Here is a 23,215-nt window from a genome sequence, read left to right on the forward strand (position 1 = left end):
AATGCTGGTTGCTTTGCGGATGCAGTGGGCAGTGTAAATGTCCATGACTCTCTATGGTCCCCCTATAGAAGAGGGTGAGGATGGGTGGAGGGAGACGGGCCTTTCTCAGTTTCCGGAGGAAGTAGAGATGCTGCTATATATATGCTGCTATATATGCTATATATATATATATATATATACAGTGAGTCCAAGAAGTATTTGATCCCTTGCTGATTTTCTTTGTTTGCCCACTAATAAAGACACTATCCTTCTGCACTTTTAATGGTAGATATATTCTAACATGGAGAGACAGAATATCAAGACAAAAATCCAGAATATAATTTTAAAGAATATATTTTAATTAATTTGTATTTCAATGAGGAAAATAAGTATTTGATCCCTCTTGCCAAACACACTCAGTACTTAGTGGCAAAGCCTTTGTTTGCAAGCACAGCGGTGAGACGTTTGTTGTAGTTAACCACAAGTTTAGCACACACACCAGGGGGAATTTTGGCCCACTCTTCTTTGCAGATCCTCTCTAAATCATGAAGGTTGGTGGGCTGTCGCTTGGCAACTCTGACCTTCAGCTCCCTCCATAGATTTTCGATCGGATTGAGGTCTGGCGACTGGCTGGGCCACTCCATGACCTTAATGTGATTTTTCTTGAGCCAATCCTTTGTTGCCTTTGCTGTATGTTTAGGGTCGTTATCATGTTGGAAGACCCAACCACGGCCCATTTTCAGATCCCTGGCAGAGGGGAGGAGGTTGTCCCTCAGGATTGTGCGGTACATGGCTCCATCCATCTTCCCAGTGATGCGGTGAAGTAGCCCTGTACCCTTGGCAGAGAAACACCCCCAAAACATTATGCTTCCACCTCCATGCTTGACGGTGGGCACAGTGTTCTTGGGGTCATAGGCAGCATTTTTCTTCCTCCACACATGGCGGGTGGAGTTGAGGCCAAAAAGTTCAATTTTGGTCTCGTCTGACCACAAAACCTTCTCCCAATAACTTGGTTCATCTTTCAAATGATCATTGGCATACTTGAGGCGCGCCTCCACATGTGCTCTCTTCAGCAGGGGTACCTTTCGGGCACTGCAGGATGTGAATCCATTGTTGCGCAAAGTGTTGCCAATTGTTTCCTTGCAAACTGTGGTCCCAGCTGCCTTCAGGTCATTTGCTAACTCCTGCCGAGTGGTTGCAGGACGATTTCTGACTGTTCTCAGCATCATTGCCACCCCACGAGGCGAAATCTTCTTTGGAGCACCGGGCCGAGGTCTGTTGATTGTCATGTTATACTCTTTAAACTTTCTGATAATTGCACCAATAGTTGTTACTTTCACATCCAACACCTTACTAATCTTTTTGTAGCCCATTCCAGCTTTGTGAAGGTCAACAATTCTGACTCTGAGGTCCTGTGACAGCTCTTTGGTTTTACCCATGTTGGAGACTTGAAATCTGTGTGATCTGTCTGATTCTGTGGACAGGTGTTTTTCACACAAGTGATTAGTGAGAACAGGTGGCTTCAGGTCAGGTAACAAGTTGATTGGGAGTGTCTAACTGGTCTGTAAAAGCCAGAACTGCTAATGAATACTAAGGGATCAAATACTTATTTCACTCCATGAAATACAAATCAATTAATATATATTCCTTAGATTTATTTTCTGGATTTTCTTTTTAATATTCTGTCTCTCCATGTAAGAATACATCTACCATTAAAAGTATAGAATGATCATGTCTTTATTAGTGGGCCAACGAAGAAAATCAGCAAGGGATCAAATACTTCTTGGACTCACTGTATATATATATATATATATATATATATATATATATATATATATATATATATATTCTCCTAAAAAATAGTAGCTGAAAAACGATGTTTGCAACGTTGAAACACAGATGAAAGAGATCACCCCACAGAGAATACAACTTACAATTGGTGACGGATCATTAAAAAAGTCACCTTTTCCAGATAAAAGAAATCCGTAAATCAAGCGCCATTGGTCAGACTGTGAATGTGATGAAAAGCTGTGAGAATGAAGACCAAAGAGCAATCTAAGGATTTGGATGAAGTTATAGACATACACAAGACAGAAAATGACTACAAAAGGCTACATAATTATATCCAAGTGTTTGGATATCCCACTGAGCGCTGTTGGATCAACTGTGAATAAATGGAAGCTGCCAGACACTGCCTAGACAAGGCCGTCTCCAAGAACCCAGAACAGAGTGTCAGAACAAGAAGGGGGAATTAATTAGTATTAATAGCAGAGCTGTTTATCCCCTCAGTAAAACACTGATATTAGAATTAACACTAATAATATCACTCCTACAGAACATAGTGGTGGTTCTCCTCCATCACTGTGTTCATCATTAGAACATCTCCTCTCAAAGTTCTCCTCATGGAGTCTAGTATTATTGAGAGTTCTCCTCAGATCAACACCTGGTTTGGTGGTAAATCAGGGCTTAATGATGGTAAATCAGGTGAGCTGCTGCTGCTGCTGCTGATGCTGATGGAGGTGAACACATCCTCCACGCTGTGCTGGCTGGCTGGACTGGGGGGCGTCCAGGAGAAACCTGGAGGAACCGAGCTCTGTTCTTCAGACTAGCTCACCATGAGACAAGATCTCACTACTTTCTTTCTTCAGAATGAGAAGCTCTTGTTCCTCCTTTTTACAGGATTTATGTTCACCTGCATCTGTTCTGATGGGATCTGGAGCTTCTACAGTAGAAACTCTACTAGGCTTGGGTGACACTAGCGAGATGTTGTGGTATGGGCTGTTCATTGTAGAGGTTCGCTGCTCCACAGTGTCTAGTCGACTCCACTTGCCAGAGTCGGCATTCCCCTCTGTCATCAGTGGCCCCTAGGACACCACTGTTATGCCATTGGGAGGCACTCAGTGTTCTCTGAGGTGGCCCTAGAACATCCTGCAAAGTCAGTACCCTTCACTCAGTACCCTCTTTTTATTATTATTATTATTACCATGCCCTCTTAAACATCAGTCACATCCCATCCTTTGCCCATGACAATGGTTCTGCACACTGCTACAATTGACTGGTGTGCTCGCTTATTTATCCGTCCCGGTCACACTGGCCTCTGTGACCGTGTCCCGGGCCGAGTTCACTCCAAACCAGGGGTGGTCATAATATTCTGATATGACCGTGACAGTGGGCGAAGGGTGGTAGCATCTCTGAAACAGCTGAAGCTGGAGTTCTAGAGCCGCCGTAGTGAAGGTTGTGCTGAGAATGGACCTCTGGCACATTTAGTGGTGCCCCACTGGGGGGCCGATTCCGACTCCGGTGAGTGGTACAGAGCAACCAACGCACCACTGTGTAGCAGCTAACCTCTATAATGAACACCTCCATCACCTAATACAATCCATATCAGGTCAGAGGACCAGCACTACTAGCGTACCAACTCCAAGCCGAGGGTGGTCATTCCCTCTGTTGGGTAGGTGGTCAGAATATTCACGTTGGAGGGTTTATGTTGGTGTAATTACACAAGTGTTACTGTATGGTTATTTGGAGAATATTAGAACCCTGCCCAATGACTGTGGATATGTCGAGAGTTGAATAAGTGTCTTTACTGCTTAATACAAGGATTAGTATGCGGATCGTCTTCTTCCGTTCAGGCTAGCTACCTCATGAAGCCAATTCTTCCCTCCTAAATCATGAAACGCACGGACATGATGACCACCGAATTAGATGCAATTACGGATCAGTAATAACGACGCTATTCATCACTGGAGCTGTTCTGGATCCTTTAAAACCCTTCCATCTCATCCAGCTAGCTGATGATCAGTTGCCATGCTGAGCTTGAATAAAGTACGATGTCTTTGCTCCTCCGCTGTCTGAGAGCACTTGATTAAACGAAATTGTTCAGAAGCTCCTGCCATTGATTTGGCCATTTATTGGCTGCCTTTGAGAAGAAAAATATATATATATATATTAAAAAAAAAAAAGTAGAAGAATAAAAGTAGCCTGTTCTCGACCGCAGTGCGACTTTCAGCTGGAAGCGTTTAACAATTAGCGTGACTCTGGCGTTAATGGCCAGATTTCCGGAGAGTAGAGGTCATTTCCAGACGTATTTTGCAGATTTCCCAAAAAGCGTTACGGCTAAAAGCTGCCAAAGAGCTCGGCATTACTGTTGCTGAGGAGCGTAATGGAGCCAAAGACGCTAATAAAAAGTGGAACGTGGAGAGGGGTCATTTTTAGTGTGACTTTCAAGCAGTCCACTTTTTCTTCCTCTTCTTCTCAAGGAGGATTTCAGTCCAGTACAGCTGTTCTTCAGGTTTGTTTGCAGTGAGAGGAAAAACAGTGATATGCAGAAATAATTGTCCACTCATCCATCCATTAATCAATCAGTCAATCAATCACTCAAGCGATCAACCTTGTTGATCAATGTAATCTCATTTTTAATTTGAGGACATTGAGGGTGACCCATGTTTTTATGATGTGGCTGTAATCCATATAGAAATGAGAAGGAGGAATTTATACACCTATAATAAAACAAGTAACATTCACTATACGTCCTAATGTTTGTGGACACCCCTATCTAATGAATGCAGCATTCTGCTACTTTAAGTTGCACCCATTGCTGACACAGATGTGCAAATGCACAAACATACACACGCACAGCTTGCGGTTAGAGCGCTGGGCTATCGATAACAGGGTTGTGGGTTCGATTCCCGGGTTTGGCAAGCTGCCACTGTTGGACCCTTGAGCAAGGCCTTTTACCCTCTCTGCTCCCCGGGCGCTGGATTTGGCTGCTCACCGCTCTGGGTGTGTGTGTGTACTCACTGCCCCAAGTTCACTAGTGTATGTATGTGTGTGTGTGTGTGTGTGTGTGTGTGTGTACTACCACAGATGGGTTAAATGCGGACAAACAGCGACAAATACGAGCACCTTTACCTTTACCCTTACTAGTGTGAGGAGGAAGTACTGCCATCCTGTTGGGGCCATGCCTATGCCAGGCTTGGGCTAGAGGGCTGTAACCCCCAACCCTGTTCTCTGTATTGATAGATAGTGCTCCCATCTAATACTTTTTTTGGGATGAGGTGAGTGGTCATCAAATCCTCACAGCAATTCTCCTCCAAAATTTAGTAGAAAGCCTTCTTTCCTGGACAGTAGAGACCGTTACTCCAACAAAAGGTGGATAGACCCTCGATTGCGGGAAGAAGCAATGCATGAGCATGTGTCCCAATACTTTTGTCCATTTAGTGTTGAAAACAAATAAGGGTTAAAATGGATTTTAAACGAACCATAAGATAGATCATTAATTACAGAGTGGAAAATAGAACATACAGCAGTAGTTATGCAGTAAAATCATATTTTATATTTATATTTTTTAAATAAATGATAAAACAAATGTCAATGGATGGTAAAAAAAAATGTGATTATAGGTTTTCTGTAGTAATTCCAGTTTGCTGCTGCCCTGTAGCTTGAAGCAAGATCGGACCAAGGCAAGGCTGGTCCAATCACTGAACAGGTCTGATACCCTGTGCTTCCTTCATTTTGCATTGTTGGGGCATATGGTGGCATACAGCCACAGAAACATAGCTTGGGTTTCCTCGTAAAGCTCCAATTACAGAAGGTTAATGCGCTGTAACAGTTCTCTCATATTGGCCTTATGTGCTACTGAGTGTTGCATCAACAGCCTTTACAAAGGCCAAGGTATTCCCTAAACATGCCTTTCCATAGCTCGCTTCCACCAAAGCCATTTCTGCATTTATACCATTTGACCCACTTCTGTTTGCCTCTGGCTTTAGGAACTGATGATGCAACTCCCTTTGGTGCATTACAACACACACACACACTCATTATGCACACCTAGGAGGTTTTATTGGTGCTGCAAAAATCTTGTATGTGTTTATCCTAGCTGGTGTTCTCCGCCGCCTCTGGCATTTTGCCCTCCGTTCAGCCTTTATCAATTAAACCACACCATTAAGTTATATGACGACGGCTGCCGCAGCCTGCGACTGTCTGACTCCGTTGTCTGACTTTGTGGCGTTGCGGTGTCCTTCTGAATGTCAGTGAGCCCACACAAAGTGTGTTTGTGTGTCAGACAGCAGTAATTCTACCTCCATGAGTTCTGACTCCATGTGTGGAGGGATGTGTGATGATAGTTTAGGACTAAATGCTAATATTTCCAATATTATTCAAATTTGGGGCGTGGAGTTTTCAGACAGGTCATTATTATTTAGTTTTTAGTATTTTAGTAAACATTTATTACATTTATTGTCCAGTTTTTTTAATTTGTAACTTTTTTTTTCTTTTAAATTTGCAAATTTCCTTTATTAAATTAAACTTCTCATAGCAGTGCTCCTCTAAAATCTAGGGGAAAGCTTTCTTCCCTGGACTGTAGAGACAGTAGAAGAGGCAATGCATGAGCAGGTGTCCCAATACTTTTGTCCATTTAATGTATAAAGCAAATTTAGGGCGTTGAGTTTTTAGACAGATCATTATTATTTAGTTGAATTATTTTAACATGTTTATTTAGTTTAGTTATTTTAGGAAACATTTATTGTCCAGTTTTTTTAATTTGTCAATTGTTTCCTTTTATTTCTGTTAAATTTGCAAATTTCCTTTGTTAAATTAAACTTCTCATAGCAGTGCTCCTCTAAAATCTAGGGAAAAGCCTTCTTCCCTGGACTATAGAGACAGTAGAAGAAGCAATGCATGAGCAGTGTCCCAATACTTTTGTCCACATCAAGCAAATTAAGGGTGTGGAGTTTTCAGACAGGTCTTTATTATTTAGTTATATTATTTAAATATGTTTATTTGTTTTATTTATTTTAGGAAACACTTAAAATTGTTATTTCTCACTTTTTTCCTATTTATTTTAAATTGCATATTCCTTTATTAAATTTAACTTTACGTAATTAACAAAAGCTGAACTTTTTGTAATCTGAAATGGCAATCAAATGAAGTACAGTAATGGAAGGCTGTTCCAATTCAATACAGACATGAGTCAATGGATCAGATATTTTGTGCTATTTTAAGCCTGTTCTAGTTCCGATCCTTTGTTTTTACCGCTGTGCTCCTAGGAGAGCTGCCTTTATTATCATTATTATTATTATTATTATTACTTGGACATTTTTCCCAGCCAGCAGCAGTTAGGACTGTTCTTACATAACCCAGCAGTATAGAGTCTGCAGTGTGGAACTGTGTTACAGTGTAACATGAACAAAAACATAATATCTGTGGTTCTAGAGCTCTGACCAGCAGCGTTATGTCAGAATTGGTATATTCCAATTCTGCTCCTGGGCCTCCCTTTCAGTTGTGGATTATAATCCATTTTTCACTCAACTGCCATAAATACAAATCCTGCTTGTGCAAACATGCGTTTCTGGACAAGCTGAGAGCTCCAGAAGATTGATCTGAATGTAGAGAAGCATGTGGGCTGAGGCGGTAGAGTAATACTACAGGATTTTACTCTAATAAGACTCGGGTTGCATAGCGTTACACAGCCTGACAGTTCTGGAGAGAGGTTCTCCTCCTGCAGCTCCACCACCAAAGCTCCATAGTGCAGCAGCAGCAGCGTCCCGGCCCGGAGTGGCAATGACAGAGACGTCGTTCCCCCTGTTACAGTCAGTGGAGCATCAGGGGCCAAGTTTTAGCAAATCCTTACTTCTGTGGCTGGTGCAGGCAGGCTACTGGACAGGCTACCGAAGCTGTGGTTGGATGCATACTTTTTTTTGACCAGTCCAGGATGGTTTGAGGGTTCATTAGCATATTACAGGCTTTTGCAGTCGCAATTAATGAACAATAAATAGTGCAGCCCTGGTGTGCATGTCCTCAGGTGGTACTGATTGAAGCGCCTGAAGACTTTGATTGACAGCAGTTATCTTTTGTTCATTGTCGGCCAAATTAGCAGTGCTTGGTGGATCCATCCCTGTTAGTGAATGTGTTCCACTAATTAATTGCTGGTCTTTTTATCAGGTTTTCCCTCTGGACTATGTGCTGATCACCGTCATCACCATGTACTTTGTCTTCACCTCCATGGCGGGCATCCGGAATATGGGCATCTGGTTCTTCTGGATCAGGGTAATGCTTTTATTTGACCGTTGCTTCATCAGGTGTCATGGTTCATGTGTGGTTTCTTTATGTGTCTTTTTTTATCCTTCTTTTCCTCCTCCATGACTCTATGTGGGCAGCTCTACAAGATCAGGCCTCAAAGGACCTGTCCACAGGCCCTGCTCTTCCTCTGCATGATCTTGCTCCTAATTGTGCTACACACCAGCTACATGATCTACAGCCTGGCCCCGCAGTATGTCATGTATGGCAGCCAGAAGTATCTACTGCAGGTATGGAAGTGTGTGGTGTGTGTGGGTGTGAGTTGGGACGAATGGGTTTCCATTGCTTCTCTTCTTATATGACACCATTGAATCTCACACTGCTTTGGTCCACAGTTAGGGACCGTCTACAAATGACCAGAGTGGGGCCACAAAAATATGACGGTCATTACCTCTGTGAGAACATCTGCTGATGCCTTGAGGAAGTTTAGTAGACAGTGTGCTCTAGTATAGATCTAGAGGTCTACCTCCACCATCACCACCACCACTGATAATGACAGTGAAAATAGCCAACAGTTTAGACAGTCCCTAACTGTGAAGTGACCAGCAAATATACGGTCATATCAGAATATTATGACCAACCCTGGTTCGGAATGAACTCAGCCCATTCAGCCTCCTTTTACTCTGTTCTTCAAACCTCAGGACCCCACAGGACTGACCACCACTGAGCAGTAGTATTTCGGTGATGGGTCAGCATTCCCAGCACTGCAGTGACACTGACTGACCTGGTGGTGGCGGCAGGTGTGTTAGTGTGTGTTGTGCCGGTGGTAGTGCTAGAGTGTTGTCCACTCTATTAGACCTACCTTGCTGTTGGTCATCCTCTAGTCCTTCATCAGCGGACACAGGACGCTGCTGCCCATAGCAGCGATCCACTCATACCAGCGTGACACACTAATACACTCGCCACCTCCATCTCCGTCAGTGTCACTGCAGTGCTGAGAATGACCCACCACCCAAATACCACTGTCTTCTCTGTGGTGGGAAGTCCTGTGGGGTCCTGACCATTGTTTGACCATTGTCTATGTGTGGTTTTCTATGATATGGGCTAAAATTAAGCTCTTTTTGATGGTGTCATTTGTTACAGTAGTGATGATGTATCATCATATTGACCACATCTGGTCCCTACCTGAACCTGTGGAGTCTGTGGAATCCGCTCTGCTGTTACAGGAAGGGATTACGGCTGTCATCTTTAGAGGCTACAGAGAGTGTGTGTGTGTGTGTGTGTGTGTGTGTGTGTGTGTGTGTGTGTGTGTGTGTGGACGAGAGAGAGAGAGATAGAGTGAGAGCATTAAATCTCACTTGTAAACCCTGTAAACCCTGTTGACCTCATCCTCCTACTTATTTACTCAGTCGTTGTCGTTATTCCGGCTACTAGGGTGCCCCCCACCCCCCTTCAATTTCACCCCTAAGACTTTGTTCTCAGACAAATTATGTTACCAGCCGGGTATTGCGAGCTCAGTGGAATGACAATTTGTTCTCCGTCAGGCACGCTGTCGGTGGTCTGATCAGTAGACCGGTTGCTTGGGGGTAAAAAAAAAAAAAAAAAAAAAAGGTAAAGAACATGATTGGTTTATGGCAGTAACTAGCATCCCACTGTGTCCAGAAAACAGCCCAGTAAGTTCTTAAAGGAGACCTATTAGCATCATCTGTCTCAAAGTGCCCCTTGTAACACAGGCTCATATTATCACTGTTACTCTTAATAATAATCACTGAGGATTTAACTGCCTCTGGCTGTTCAGTGTAATATCCACTGCTGCTGCTCTATGAGTGTGGGGTGGTAAATTTCATCCTTAAATAATCACAGTTCTTCCTGAACTAGTACACATGTCAATCAGTTTGAAATAAAATACAACATGGGCAAATATATATTTTAAAAAGTATTTGGACACCTGTATTTTGACGTCAAAGATATTAAAAAGAGGTTATTTGGCTTTTGTTGGAGTGACTGTCTCTACTGTCCTGGAATGGCTTACTACCAGGATTTGCTACTAGGATTTACTCCTCGGAAGAGCATTAGTGAGGTCGGGATGTTGGATGATCACCACCCAACTTATTATAAAACGTACTGGATGGAGCTCCACCATCCATCATTCCAGAGAACACAGCTCTTCCACTGCTCCACATCTCAGTGCTGGGGGCTTTATACCCCTCCTCTAGCCCACGCCTGGCATTAGGCAGCAGCATGGTGCCAATAGGCTCATGTTGTTTATCTTCTCCAGAGAGTCCTATTCTATTGACAGTACTTGTATGTGTATATGTACATTTGCACATCTGTGTCAGCAATGGGTTCAAGTTAAAGTAGCTGAATGCATGCAGTGTATAGTGTGGGCATGTAGTGTATTTTCTTTGCACTAATGGTGTAGAGAGGAACGAGACGGGGTGGTTGGGTTGAGCCTGACGGACACTGTCTCAATGTCTTTTAAAAGTTGTCCTTTCTGTTTGTGGCTGCTCCAAAGGGTCAAATGGTGTCCCTATAAGTCCATATGGTATTTAGGTATTAAATTGGAAGTAACTAATACTAGAATGATCATATCAGTCAATCAAATTAAAGTAGAATTCAACCTAAAGTACTATAAATTGGTCAGAAATCAGCCAACCCCCTAAATTTGGGCTGTTATCTTAGTAACTGTCAACCTCCACTGTTATTGAACCTGTTTCCTATTCTTTCCCCATAGACACCACTGCTAACAATGGATGCAGTGCCAGGAAACCAGACTGCTGCCACCACCAAGATATGTGACGCAGAAGCTCCAGAAGGTAAGACAGTGTGGTGTATTTATTGGCTATGCAGATGTTCATAGGCCTGAAGGAATGGTATGGAGTTGAGGAATGATATGGTGAGGCCCACGGGGTAGATGTGGACAAGAAAGGGGGCCCCGTTTCCTGACCAAATGTGAAAACTGTACATGAATCGAATGAACTTAAGATGCTGTTTAGATTGGACATCCCTTTGGGTGTACATGACATAGATTTAAACGTTGTCCAGATGTGTCTGTGGACCACGTATGTAATGGTGGGGGCTAATGAGTGTTCCTTATGGATGAAATGCAAACATTCTGCATATGGGAACAATCCAACAGAATATGACATGTTGTAGGGTATAAAAACTCAAGGCATTTCTATGTCGAGGAGAGAGAGATCGAGGGGCACTCAGAATTGTCAGACTCTTTCCACACTGTACTTTTGATTGGAATAAAATATTTCATTGTTACAGCTAAAAGACGGCGGTTACAGAGTCTCCTTTTTAAATAAGAAGTCCTCCTCTGGAGAAAGACGAACCGAGACGACAACAGTCAATGTCTACTGGCTTTTTCTTTCTTGGAGTCTTTGCCACTTTATTATATTCACATAATTTATAAACAAGTACTTATTTATTCTTTCTCTTTTTATTTTACATTTTATAAAACTGTAACAACTGCAGTTTCCCTCCTGGAATTAATAAAGTGTTTCTGATTCTGATTATCTTCAAGAAAATTGATGATGAAATAGAGAGCATTTTTACATAGCACTGGCTGGCGACCTTCTTCTAGGCACCACAGCGATGTCTAAAGCAAGACCCCACCTCCAGGCGCATTTTTCAATGTCCTAAGTGGGAGGGTCTACCCTTTATCAATCATATTTCTGCCCCCTATCTTCTATTTTTCAACCCAACTTGTCTGGCTTCTTAATATAACGCTCAGTTTCAGCATCGTCCAAACATTATTTCTATCCTACCCTGCCTTCCCTGGCACTTGGGATGGGACAGCCTCACTCTGGAGAGTGAAAAATTCTTCAAATCCTAAGCAGCAGTTGCTGACGGGTAGCAGTTCATCACCGGCCATCGTGACTGTTCCTGTTGCATCATATATTCAGGCTAAGGGGGATTGAGAAGGTGGTGTGTTTGGGAGTGGGCGGAGTCCCTGTGATAGCAGCACCGGAGCCCTGTCTGCATCACCGGCCCTCATCCATTATTTACACGACAAATTAATACCAGGGACAGCCGTTTACTTATGCATTAGTGAGGGCTCTTGCTTTCTCGGCGTCAACATTTATTACAGGGAGGCAACCATGCAAACACAAACCCGAGTATACATCAGTTGCCCCTTCCTGATGAGCTCCGTTTTGATTATTTATTCATTCCCTTCAAAACTGTGGTGGAACCGAGCCCCTGAGGGAGAGACGGGGAGAAAGACAGGTACAAAGAAACCTTGTAGGAGAAGGGAGTGTGTTGAAATCTGAACTGGTGTACAGAGACATATAGAAAAGACAGAGAGGGAGAGAGAGAGACATGCAGTGAGGGACTGAAAGGGAGCAGGAGAGCAGTTGAACCGGACAGCCACCGGGTCACATTCATTCTGCCCAGCGGGCGCCGCCTGACACTTCTGGCCCAGGAGTGTGAGGGACAGCTGGAGCTGGATGCGTGTCAGGGGTTATTTGTACATGTCTAAACCCAGGATCTGGCTAGGCAGCAGACGGAGCCCATGCCAGTGTAGGGACATGCTGACCATGGAGGTTTTAAATAAGCATCTTCGCGTGATGAATGATTCATTGGAATCCATTGACTGGTCATTTATTTCTGACTTTAGAGCGGCCACCATTACTCAGTTATACCCGATTACAAAATAAAGTCATTGATTAAAGTCTACCATCTCGAGAAATCTGAATTGCAATGGATCCCACAAGATCTTGGGAACATTGATGAGAGCAACACGTCCAGGTACATTGCCCTTGCTTATTGCTCCTGCCCTTTCTCTATTTGACCAGTGGTAAATACAAATTTCCAGATATTTGAGGATTTTAGCTGCAGAAAATAAGCAGTCCCTGCTGATGTATAGCTATTAGGAGTCCAGAACCTGCAGCCATTATATTATATAGCTTTATTATAACAGCATTAATGCAGCATTTGCACTGAATTCTTCTTGCAATGGATCCCACAAGATCTTGGGAACATTGATGAGAGCTACACATCCAGGTACATTGCCCTTGCTTATTGCTTCTGCCCCTTTTTTCTCTTATTTGACCGGTGGTAAATACAAATGTCCAGATCTGAGGATTTTAGCTGCATAATAGCTACACCTCCCTGCTGAGGTATAGCTATTAGGAGTCCAGAACCTGTGGCCAGCCATGCAAACAATAGATAGGTAAAGAAATAGGGGCTGCTGAGTGTCCTTTCAGTATGCCTCTGGACAAACCCTACCCAGTACGTTTATTATATCTATTAATTAATTGAATCAATCACAATTTGATTCCTTATAGCTTTATTATAACAGCATTAATGCAGCATTTGCACTGAATTCTTCTTGCAATGGATCCCACAAGATCTTGGGAACATGAGAGCAGCACACCCACATACATTGCCCTTGCTTATTGCTCCTGCCCCTTAAAATACAAATTTCCAGATCTGAAGATTTTAGCTGCAGAAAATGAGTAATATTTATTAATTAATTGAACCAATCATAATTTGATTTATTATAATGGCATTAATGCAGCATTTAGACCTATTTTGGATGACATCCTGAGAGGCGTTTCTGCTTACCACAGTTCTACAGAGTGGTTATCTGAGCTACGGTAGCCTTTCTGTCAGCTCCAACCAGTCTGACCATTCTCGACTGACCTCTCTCTATCATCAATAACTCTGCAGAATAATGACCGGCTCAAAATCTCTAAGATCTACTGAGATCTTGTGAGTTTCTTTAAGGCACTGCTGTGTGGCTCATGGGGGTGACATGCTCATGGTGCATGTTTATGAAATGTAAATAACCTCAGTTCAGGGTTTGTATTTTACATATTTACATAGTTAACGGTTATTCAATCAAAGCCAAGGATTTAATCACATATTTATTCCCCAATTTAAAAAATAGATGCTCCAAAAGAGCTTTATTTAACATTAGATTTGCAAATATTTTCCTCTAAACTCTAAATGCTGAATTTAATCCCCACCCTAGGACTCTTGAACTTTCGGTGGACCTTTCGTAGCAGTGGCTCGCTGCTCTGTGGGGAATGTTGGCCCTTAAAACGGTCATGGTAAATGTTATTATATGCAGATTTTACTGTAAATTGGCAGATAATTAGTTTTAAATAGTCCCTGTTGAATATTTGATAATATAAAGGTTAATCCAGATGACATGTCTGTGGAGGACCCATGCCTCCTGGTCATGCATTCATTATAAATGGGGAATTTCAGACGGCTAAATAACACCACGCTCCGAGGAAGGCCAGTATTATTTAAAATGTTGGAAATTAGCGCTGGTAACTGGCAAAAAAAGGAGCATAATTACTAACTATAAGGTTAATTGCTACCATACATTAGCCGTTAATTGCAGATATATGTGCTGCTTTCTCACAGTGTTTAGAGTGAGCAATGAGTCATGCGCTGTTTTAATTAGAAGACGGGACCAAGGCGCGAGTCAGGTTCAGCAAGGCTGTTGAATAAATACTGTGACTCGTGAAGGCCGAAGAAATAACAACAGAAACTGGGCTGTGCAGCTCCGAATCTGTAGCACTTGATTTATGTCTTGGTGTGGAGTTTGTGTAATTGGATAGGAACGCTGCTTTATTCCACAATAAGAAAAGTAGTCATTTTAATAGACCTATCCACAATACAGGACAGCCAATCAAACAGAGCTGATTTGCATTTATCAGTCCTAAAGGTCAAATACGCTTAACCCTACACCTAACCTTAACCCTAACCCTAACTTTAACCTTGAATTAACCCTAAGTCCTAACCCTAAATCTAACCTTAGCCCTTGCACTAGCTCTGGCACTGACTTTGACCATAACCTTGAATCAAGGATTTAGGGTTGATTTAAGGTTAGGGTTAGGATTTGGGGTTGATTTAAGGTTAGGGTTAGGATTTAGGATTGACTTAGGGTTAGGATTTAGGGTTAATTCAAGGGTACGGTTAGGATTTAGGGTTGATTTGGGGTTAGGGTTGAGGATTGTTTTAAGGTTAGGGTTAGGATTTAGGGTTGATTTGGGGTTAGGGTTGAGGATTGTTTTAAGGTTAGGGTTAGGATTTAGGGTTGATTTGGGGTTAGGGTTGAGGATTGTTTTAAGTCCCAAGGTTAGGGTTGGGATTTATGGTTAATTTAAGGTTATCAAATCAAATCAAATCAAATTTTATTTGTCACATACATAGTCATACACAGTATAACTTGCAGTGAAATGCTTTTATGACAGTCTGCCCACATCAAAGCTATACAATAAAAATCTACATTTAAACTTAACTAAACCTTAACTTAATGAAGTAAAGTGCAAAAGTGCAAAAGAAAAATAAAATAAAAATGAAGAAAATAAAAATAGAATAAGTTACATTTAAGTTAAAGAATAAAATATAGAAATATGAAAATATAGAAATATAAGCAAAAAAAAAATACAGAGTACAAATATACAAATATATATACAGAGATGGGTTAGGATTTAGGGTTAATATAAGGTTAGGGTAAGGATTTGGGGTTGATTTAAGGTTAGGGTTAGGATTTAGGGTTGATTCAAGGGTACGGTAAGGATTTAGGGTTGATTCAAGGTTGGGTTTAGGATTGACTTAAGGTTAGGGTTGGGATTTAGGGTTAATATAAGGTTAGGGTAAGGATTTGGGGTTGATTTAAGGTTAGGGTTAGGATTTGGGGTTAATTTAAGGTTAGGGTAAGGATTTAGGGTTGATTTAAGGTTAGGGTAAGGAGAAACCTAGAGGAACCGAGCTCTGATCTCACCTACTTTCTTTCTTCAGAATGAGAAGCTCTTGTTCCTCCTTTTTACTAGATTGTTGTTCACCTGCTTTATCTGTTCTGATGGGATCTGGAGCTTCAACTGTAGAAACTCTCTCACTGCTTGGAGGCATGACTTTAAAAAAAAGAGAAAAGGTCATGAACAAACTAATTAAAGAATTAATTAAAGAGCTCTTATCAGTAAATAAACTCCCACAAATGTCCTAAGTGAATCTTAAGTGGAAATTAAATAAAATACAAGGTACAATGTGGGATGTGGCCTCTTAAAATGCCAGCTCCCAGCTGTCTGCTGCTGTGTTCTATGGTGGGCTCCGTAAGTGTGCTGCTGATGTAAAAGGTTATGATAGAAGACATGTTTTAGTCTGTGTTTTAAAGTGATTGCAGCAGCTGGTCGGAAACGCTTTTATCACATGCCCTCTTCAGAACACACTGGTCACACGAGTGTCAGAAGCCAATATTGCTTCTTAGCGTCTGCGCTGACTTTTCATGTATTTTTCAGAGGGTGCTACTTTCTAGGGCACGTGTGTGTAATCTCAACAGCGCTCCACATCCTTCCCATAAAGTTTTTATGAGGAGATATGCCTTTTGATTTGTGACTTTGCAGCGTGCCTGGATCATCATGCTGTCCTCCATCCAGAGGAGGGCACTCCGATATAGCAATCTCATTGGAGGACATTAGAATAATAGTCTGGGCAGGTTGTTCATATGCAGTTGGATCAGTGGGTGAAGGAGAAGCAGCCCGGCCTTCTTCAATGTCTCGAACCCCAGCCTTATTTTTGAGCTTTCATTTTAACATCTTATATTCAGTACATTTTAATTATTCAGTATCTGTTGTAGTAAATATTGAGTACATACTAATTATTGAGTATCTATTGTAGTAATTATTCAGTATCTTCTAATTATTCAGTATCTGTTATAGTAATTATTCAGCACATACTAATTGAGTATCTGTTGTAGTAATTATTCAGTACATTTAAAATTTTCCGTATCTGTTGTAGTAATTACTCAATACACACTAATTATTCAGTATCTATTGTAGTAAATATTCTGTAAATTCTAATTATTGAGTTTCTATTGTAGTAATTATTCAGTACATACTAATTATTGAGTTTCTATTGTAGTAATTATTCAGTACATACTAATTATTGAGTATCTGTTGTAGTAATTATTCAGTACATTCTAATTATTCATTATCTGTTGTAGTAATTATTCAGTACATACTAATTATTCAATATCTGTTGTAGAAGTTATTCAGTACATACTAATTATTGAGTATCTGTTGTAGTAATTATTCAGTACATTGTAATTATTGAGTATCTACTGTAGTAATTATTCAGTACCTTCTAATATTCAGTTTCCATTGTAATAATTATTCAGTACATACTAATTATTCAGGACCTACCAATTTCTCAATAAGTGGTAATTATTTGATAAATATTTTTAGAAGTAGTAATTAAACACATTGATTTAGTACCTACTAATTATTCAGCACCTACAAATGATTAAATTTGTAGTAATTATCAAGTTACTATTAGTCAATAAGTACTAAGGGTTCTGAATCAATGTACTTTACAGTACTTCCTAATCAGTCAACAAAAATTATCTATTCTTTTTATTGCTTATTAATCAGTGTCTCCTAATAGTTAATTCTTGTCTATTAATTAACCAATATGTATAAGATATTTAGCCATTTATTATTTCTTATTAATTCACTATGATTTAATTTAATTAGTAATTATTTAAGACTGACTAATTAAGTACCTACGGATTACTCAGGATCTACAATGATTCAATTTGTAGTTAAACTAATTATTTAGTTATTATTAATTATTACATATGTTAAAGATCAACTAATTGTTGGTGCAGTACTAACTAATCAATAAACAATAATTCTCCTTTACTACTTATTATTCAAAACATCCTAAATATTCAGTATGTACTAATTATTCCTTGTCTACCAATTAACCAATAGGTATCAATTATCCACTACCTAATTATTCAGTATCTACTAGTTATTCTATATCTACTAATTCATCAATAATTATTAATTGTTCAGTACATTCTTATTTAGTATTTACTAATTATTCAGTGTGTATTCATTATTTAATTATTACTAATTATTCAGTTCCTACTAATTTTTCTGTAGGTATTAAATATATAAAATATTCAGTCCCCTTTACTTTCTCAGTTATTTAGTAGGTAGTAATTATTCAATAAGAATTTCAGTACCAAATACACTCTCTTTCTCTTTACACACAGAAAACCCTGTAACACTGTAAAATCTTAAGAGCATGTGTAAGTAGGGCTCTAATGCCTCATCTAAGCCGCAAAGCACTTGCGTTTGGCCGGGCGGGCCAGTTTAATCATAAGGGAAACGCTCGAACACTTTATGCTGTTTGAGTTTGTGACCTTGGGAACTGAGTCATATTTGACAGTTGTTAGTCAGTCATATCAGCAAAGCAAACGGACATGACTGAAGCCTGTTTCACTTCAGTCAATATTAAATTCTAGCTGCCAATGTTGTTCTAAAAAGCTGGTAATATTTTACTGGGCTGTGCATGAACATGCAAGCCCTGCAGCTACAGTTATTACTACTATTAGGTTGAATTCTACTGGCGGCGGATTTTAAAGCTGCATTTGTTTTAAGTGCATTTATTGCATTTATTAAATTGTCGTTTGTTGTATTAATAGTATGTGATTTTGATTGGGGTGCAGAATGCTCAGATGTTATTTCTCAGATGCCTGTTTACCACCCTGTTATTTAACCTCCAAATAAACCACATTAATGCTGGTTTAAGATAAGATAATAAATTCTCAGTGTCACAGCAGAAAAGGAATAGCAAGACACTCAGATGATAAGTTACACTATATACACAAAATAAATAATAGAAGTAGTAGTAAAAAAGCATTATTATTATTATTATTATTATTATTATTATATTACTAATAATATTATTAACAATATTATTTACAGATAATTGCAAATGACTCTTAATTGCACATGTGGGGGGGGGTATTGCACATTCTCTGAGTGTAGTTTAAGTGTATGTATGTGTATGTGGTGCTGTGGTTTACAGCATAGTTTTAACTCTGTACCAAAAGCTTTTAGCCTTTTTGGGTTAGCTTTTAGCCTTGCCACCACTTGCTTCTCTAGGTTTAGCTTTTTTCAAGTCCTAGCGATAAAAGCCTTCTGATGAATTTAGCTGGAGTTTGGTTCAATAGAGAAGAAGTCTCATGGAGAGAAGAGACTGTAAAAGCTAGCCCTGGATCCCTGTTTGCTCCCCCAGATTTGCTTCGTTGTTTTGACTTTGAGCTCCTCTTCTATGGACACTGGCACAGGTAAAGCTGTAGGCATGAGGCCTGAGGCCTGGTTTGCGTAGAAACCCATATTCCCATAGCTCGCAGAGTCTGGAGGTGATGAGCTGCTCTCCAGTATCAACACCACCATATTCTCCTGACCTTGCAGTCACACTTTTACTGCTTTACTGTTTCCTCAGCTTTTACTTTCAGCAGTAAATTTACAGAGGGTTAATATAACGAGCCAAGACTGTGATGTCACAGTTTGGGGGTTTTGGAATCGGCTTGTTTTACAGCTCTGTTTTGGTGTGTTTGAGTGTTTGAGGTTCACGGTTTGTCCAAGATAACCCCAGTTGGACAGTCTGGAGTCAGCCGTGAAGGATGAGTTGAATGCTCGTCTCCGTGCCAGCTCTAAACAGTACTGCATAATTATGATGGGCTCGATGCAGAAGACCCAACTGAGGCCCATCAACTGAGGTCTTGCGGGGTGGAAAACGCCTCGGTTGGGCAGAAGTCGCACAGCGGGTCATCAGATATCGATCGGCCTCCAGTCGCCACACACTTGTCAACCGTCACAGCCTCCCAGTCTGTTTGCTCTGAGCTTTTCTAGGACCTCCATACCCTCTGCTTTCAGAGTCTTCGCCACCTACCAGCAGCAGATCGTCTCGTGTCTACATGCGGGAACAGGGACCCAGGGACCCAGGGGCTGGTTAGGTTGTGTGCTATGTATTTGTCCCTCTCGATAAGTAGGGCGATGTTTGTCTGGCGTTCGTTCCTGTTATTGTGATGGCACAAGGCCCATTAATATCTCCGTTTGGCTCCCTTTTGGTGTGCCTACGTGCCTTCCTAATGCACGCACCCTGTCAGGCATCATTGCTGTTTTGATGTGTGTGAGGACGTTTGTTTGCACGGTTTTGCGCCGCCGCCGCGACAATAGAACCGCCTCGCTGTGGCTTCACAAATCATCTGTTTAATATCCCGCTTTCTCCAGATGGCATTTCACAACAAATATTGGAGCGTTCCCGTGGTTGCCTCCTCTATGAAGGCACTTCTCGCCAAGCTCATTTTCGGAGCTCTGTCATTACTGTGCTGTGCCCTCCTGGTTGGAGTCAAGCTTGCAGAAAGACAGGGAGAGTCTGCTATCTCCTGAATTGCTGTTCGGAGCACTGCGGCAGGGTCTAATGGCACGGCTTTGTTCTGCTTAATAAGACCTGACTAATGGGTCACTCTCCACCGCTGGCCACAAGGGGAGCCAATTTTAGCTCCTTAATGTTGCCGTGAGTTGGCCTGTGTTGAAAGAACGGCGAAGACAGGGCCGTGATACCTGTTGGCAGTTTAAAGGGGTGCTTTGCCCACAACGCTAATGTTGCTAATAATCATTGGAAGACAGCGGAGGCCAATTAGCATTATGCTGATCTGATTGCGTTAACTGTGTCAGACCAGCTTTAATCTGCTAATAGCCGTGCTTAGAGGTTTTGGCTGAGGTATTCCAATGAGGTCTACACCGTGAACTCCCCCACTTGAGTTCACTCCCTTTGGGGCCACCAGAACAGCTATGACCCATCAAGGCATGGGCTCCTCAAAACCTCTGAAGGTGTCCTCCATTATCTGGCTTCAAGACATGACTGACATGGCTTCCTGTAGCTGCTGCCCACATCAGATTCAAAACTCTGATGCTGGTCTACAAAGCCAAGAAAGGACCAGCCAGCCCCTCCATACTTGATGGCGATGGTCAAAAGCCGATCCACACCAAGAGCCCTTCCAGCTTCAAGTACGGCTCGGCTCGACCCGCCATCCTTTAAGATCCACGGAAGACGAGCGTCCAGACTTTTTTCTGTCCTGCACCGAAGTGGTGGTACGAACTTTCCCTGGGTGTTCGAACAGCAGAGTCCAACACTCGCTGTCTTCAAACCCAGACTGAAGACCCTCCTCTTCTGAGAGGACTTATACGAATAGCAGAGTTCTATGGTCTCCTTACTGACTTGTGTTTAGTAGAGTCTAAGATTAGAGGATCTTTGAATTATTAGTCTATTTAAACTAGCTATGGTTTTTCTTGGGTAAATAGCAAAGCACTTCTGTAAGTCGCTCTGGAGAAGAGCATCTGCTAAATGCCTTAAATGTAAATGTAATGTAAATGAGGTTTGGGCCTCTATGAGCATCTACAAGCCTTGGTTGCCCATGGCCTGGCTCAAAGGCTGGCTCAAAGGTTGCCCTTCCTTGGAGTGCTTTTGGTAGGTACTGACCACTGCATACCCAGGAGACCCTGCAGATGTTCTGGCCCAGTCGTCTAGCCACCAAGGTTTGTTTTTTGACCAACATGGCTCAGATTCTTAGGCAATGCTTCCAACACATCATCTTCAAGAGCCGACCGTTCACTTGCTGCCTAGTATATCCACCCCTTGACCGGTGCTGCTGGAACTAGGTCATCTTATACTTCACCGGTCAGAGGTTATGGCTCTTTTTTAATGGAAAGAAGCTAAATTTAATACATTTTCAGAAGATCTTGATCAAAAGTGGTCATGTGGTGCACATATTTCTGCCTTTAATCATATCGGTCAGGCAATGCAGAAGGAAAACTGATCTTGGAGCAGTACTGTTCTTAGAAATTTGCATTCACACCCTAAACACTACCTATTAGAATGCACTAGGCAGCTCCTCTGCTTTAACCTTGTGTTCAAGTTCATTTAGTCGTGTTTGCACAAGGTCAGCTTGAGGTGCGTGACACTGGCTACTTCACCAAATATGAATACAGCGTAGATAATAACACATCCATCTCCATCTTATAACGCGGGTTCGGGTTGCGATCATTTGATTCTGCAAATGCATTGTAGTTCAGTAAGGCAGTGGTTCTCAAACCCGTCCTCAGGGAGCCTCTGATGGTTCCAGATTTTCGCTCTGTTCCTATCTGCTTGGGTTGGAACAAAAATCCGGACCATATGGGGTTCCCCCCGAGGAGCAGTTTAAGAACCGCAGCAGTAAGCGGAAGATTAAGGATAATGCTTGTGGACATTTTCTTCCCCATGGAAGTTAAATTGGGGAATGATGAAGAGTTGCTGTGTGATGAATGATTCACGTATACTTGGAGTTTGACCATTAAGAACCAGTTCCAGTAACGTCTAACTAGGTCGTCGTCTGTGTAACTGATTCTGGAGCGAACCTAGGCGCCTCTTTAAGGTGTATATTGTAAAACCGTACATGCTTACCACTTATATAAGGTACTACGAGGCAAACATTGGCTCCTCGCACTGCAGCACCAGTTATGTAAGGCAAATATTGAAGGCTGTCACTGTTTTTTTTCTTAAGGAAGCATCCTGATGTAGGTTCAACACAGTATGGATGAATTTCCTTGAAAAGCAGTCCCGACAATCATGCCGTCACCAGCGCTTTTGCTTCTACATTAAGCTGGTAAATCACTGTCAAGTCTTATTCAATTACTTTACCATCATACTGCCACCTCCTGGACATGCTTGGTTACCTACATACATGATCATCCTAACCTTGTTCCTGCTTATGGTGCAAAAAGCTCTTCATGGTTTAATCTACATTGAGGCTCTTTAGTTTAGTAAGCCGTGTCAGGCATGACCTTTACCTAAAGCCTATAAACACACTCAGCCACACCCCCGCTGGTCAAACTCTACTTCTCATTGGTTGGACATGCGATGAGTTATTGGTTAAGGGTGGGCTCTGAAAGATTAATACACACTCTCAATGATGCTGAGTAAGCCAGTAGAACCTCACTAGGTCCCTTTCTCTATTAATAAATTGATTCTGTAAATGTTCAGTAAGGCCTAGGGTTCTAAACCCAGTCCTCCTGGACCTTCTAATGGTCTCAGATTTGTGCTTGGTCACTTTTTGCCTCAAGTTGGGTTGGAACTAAAATGTGGACCATCTGAGGTTCCCTGAGGACCAGTTTGAGAAGCACAGCAGTGAGTGGAAGATGAAGGATGGTGCCTGTGGATGTTGTCTTTTCCATGGATGGTCCACAAAAAGGTCTTCATGGTTTAATCTACATTAAGTCTCTTTAGGTTAGTAAGCCCTATCAGTCATTAGCCTACAGTCTATAAATCCAGCCAGCCACACCTCACCTAAACCCCACTGGTCAAACTCCACTTCTCATTGGCTGGACGTGCGATGAGTTATTGGTTAAGGGTGGGCTCT

General features: G+C 41.6%; 1 protein-coding gene across 1 annotated transcript in view; it reads left to right on the top strand.

Moving 5' to 3' along the window:
• Positions 1-23,215, top strand: part of lmbrd1 (LMBR1 domain containing 1) — a 149,534-nt gene that overhangs the window by 101,257 nt on the left and 25,062 nt on the right. Inside the window, exons 12-14 of the mRNA XM_072669950.1 lie at positions 7,921-8,025; positions 8,136-8,285; positions 10,730-10,811. Coding sequence (XP_072526051.1) covers positions 7,921-8,025; positions 8,136-8,285; positions 10,730-10,811 — 337 coding nt within the window. The remainder of the gene's footprint in view (positions 1-7,920; positions 8,026-8,135; positions 8,286-10,729; positions 10,812-23,215) is intronic.

The sequence above is a fragment of the Salminus brasiliensis genome, chromosome 24, assembly GCF_030463535.1.
Source record: "Salminus brasiliensis chromosome 24, fSalBra1.hap2, whole genome shotgun sequence".
Taxonomy (NCBI): Eukaryota; Metazoa; Chordata; class Actinopteri; order Characiformes; family Bryconidae; genus Salminus; species Salminus brasiliensis.